The sequence below is a fragment of the Mizuhopecten yessoensis genome, unplaced genomic scaffold, assembly GCF_002113885.1.
Source record: "Mizuhopecten yessoensis strain PY_sf001 unplaced genomic scaffold, ASM211388v2 scaffold8983, whole genome shotgun sequence".
Taxonomy (NCBI): Eukaryota; Metazoa; Mollusca; class Bivalvia; order Pectinida; family Pectinidae; genus Mizuhopecten; species Mizuhopecten yessoensis.
Genome location: NW_018407820.1, coordinates 22,327 through 25,097, shown reverse-complemented (window position 1 = coordinate 25,097; position 2,771 = coordinate 22,327). Strand labels below are relative to the sequence as shown.

Below are 2,771 nucleotides of genomic sequence, written 5' to 3'. Positions count from 1 at the left end.
GTCGTGAAACGGGATGGGTCCCCCGTGAGGATTTTCAAGTTCTGTTGACCAGCCATGTCTGGGACTTGTGAGCCCCAGGCAGGTATGTCTTCAGAAACTTGAACCGAAGCATCCTTGACCGTGACACTGTCAACCGGCGCCTTGCCTCGAGTCACTTGTGCGTAAGAGGGTGTAGCAATGTCTGCACTCCCGACTATCCTCCTGGCCTCGGGGAAAGAGACACCTCGGGTATATTTAACCCGTAATATCTCCCTCTCCTGGCTCCAGGTAGGGCAGTCGCGAGAAGAGGCAGCGTGCTTCCCCTCACAGTTGACACAGCGCAGGTTGGCGATGTCACAGTCATTTTGCTCGGTGTGACCCTCACGGCCACAATACTGGCAGATCGATTTTCGTCTACATCGCTTTTCGTGATGACCGTACTTCTGACAGTTTCGGCATCGCAATGGATTTGGGATGTAGACGGAAACGTTGTACCTCTGGTATCCGATTGTTAGTATTTGGGGTAGTGTTGGCGTTGAAAAAGTGATGATGAAGGTGTTTGTTTTGATTGTATCATTGTTTCTCCTGATCACCATCCGCCTCACCTCAGAGACCGGGACGCTCTCCTCCTGGAAATATGCCAGTATGTCTTCATCGGTGTCATTGCGCAAGGCTGGGCACCTGATTACCCCCTTGCTGCAATTAAGTGATGAGTGTGGTTTCACACTGACACCGATGCCGGCAAAACTGGTTGTTCCGAGTAGGTTCATCGCCTGTTGTTGGCGATAAACCTCTATAAGGAGATCGCCCGATCCCAATGGCTTAACGGATTTCACATCCCCTGCGATTCCCTGGATGCCCTTCCTCAACAGAAGTGGCGACAACGCGGCCGTTGTTTTACCACTCTGTGTGGAGGTCATCACAAGGAATTGCGGGAATTGGGTGTTCTGTGTTGCGTTTTGTGTTGTTTTTGAGCTAGGGTCATCGTTCCTGATTTTGGTATGTCCGTCGTTTTGGTGGTTTTTATCTTTACCCATGTGTATATTTGTTTGTTTCACGATCTATGCCTCCACCCGCCACGGAGCCCAACAAGGGGACACTGGTGTGACGCGGATATCCAGCGCCAAGTGTCGGAGATACATAGAATAGTATACTCGTAAGAATATACATACTATTTGAAAGAGTATACTCTCGCGATGGATGGACCCTCTTTTATGTCACCAATTAACACAGAGGATCTCACAAGTGCTTCCCCTTTAGACATCTGCTTCTCGCTTGCTCTTCTTGCCGGGCATACCTTCTGGTGTTTACTGTTATATAACTCTATTTTTACCCATTGCAGACAATTTGGGCAAGGCCCATATTCATCCGATTTGAAAGTGCCTCTTTTCATTGCAATGATCAACTCTCCTTTCCCTGCCTTCTTCACGGAGAGTTTGTTTGTTTGTTTGTTTATGTTTAACGGCCCATCGACGGCTGTGGTCATTTAGGGCCATGGTGATTTGTTTATTTTTTTTATTTTTTTTAACAAACATGTGAATAGCGAAGATAAAATCAGATAAAAATGGTTCATTTTAAAAGCATTCGCATTGTATGTGTAGATAATAAAAAATAAAAATAAACAAGAGGCCCAAGGGCCTTAGCGGTCACCTGAGTTATATCATAGGTACTGGTAGCTTTATTTTATTGTTTAGATGTGATGTGGAAATCAGCATGTAAACTAAGTGAAATACAATACTTGTCATGTCATCAAAGGATAAGAATTTTAAAATATTTGTAAATGTTCCCTTTGGGGCCCCGCTCAAACCCCTTGGGATGGGGCAGAAATTCCAAGTTTACAATGTGATACCGTCATCCACCAAAGATGATTCTGACCAAGTAAAAATAATTTCCAACAGAAAATTGTCAAAAAATACCCAAAAGTGTTGTTTCCCTATATAAACTATAGTAAACTTTACCCCCTCCCCAAGGGAGAACGGATAGCTCAGGGGTCCTGAAATTTACAATTTAAATAAAGCCCCTGATGATCTTTCCATCCATCCAGAGAAAATGACTAGTATAGGACTGTGAGTCTGGAGAAGAAGATTTTTGAAATATTGGTTAATTATCCCTATGGGGCCCCGTCCTGGCCCCTAGGGTTGGGGAAGGAATCCCAATTTCACAATTTAAAACCATCTTCCTCCTCCAAGGATAATTTTCACCAAGTAAAAATAATTTCCAACAGAAAATTGTCAAAATATACCAAAAAGTGTTGTTTCCCTATATAAACTATAGTAAACTTTACCCCCTCCCAAAGGGAAAACGGATAGATCGGGGGTCCTGAAATTTACAATTTTAATAAAGCCCCTGATGATCTTTCTATCCATGCAGAGAAAATGACTGTAATACCTCTGAGTCTGGAGAAGAAGATTTTTGAAATATTGGTTAATTTTCCCTTTGGGGCCCCGCCCTGACCCCAGGGGTTTGGGTAGCAATCCCAATTTTACAATTGTGTAGCCTCATCTACCAAGAATGATTATGACCAAGTTTGAAAAATATCCATCCACTGGTTGTTGAGAAGAAGTTGAAAGTGTAAAAAATTACGCACAACGGACGGAAAGTGATCGGAATAGAAACCTGAATCAAACACACATTTTGAGATCTTTGAGGCCATTGCAATATATTGCAATGATATTTTGCAATACTTTGTCGACTCTTGGTTTTGTTTTAAAACACTTATCTTTCTTTATTTTTTTATCATGGGTGGTCTCAGCAGTTGGCAAGAAGGAAGGGAAAAGGTCCTGTGATAAACG

General features: G+C 43.1%; 1 protein-coding gene across 1 annotated transcript in view; it reads right to left on the bottom strand.

Moving 5' to 3' along the window:
• Window positions 1-1,016, bottom strand: part of LOC110456960 — an 8,133-nt gene extending 7,117 nt beyond the window's left edge. Inside the window, exon 1 of the mRNA XM_021508030.1 lies at window positions 50-1,016. Coding sequence (XP_021363705.1) covers window positions 50-1,016 — 967 coding nt within the window. The remainder of the gene's footprint in view (window positions 1-49) is intronic.
• Window positions 1,017-2,771: the final 1,755 nt, after the last annotated feature.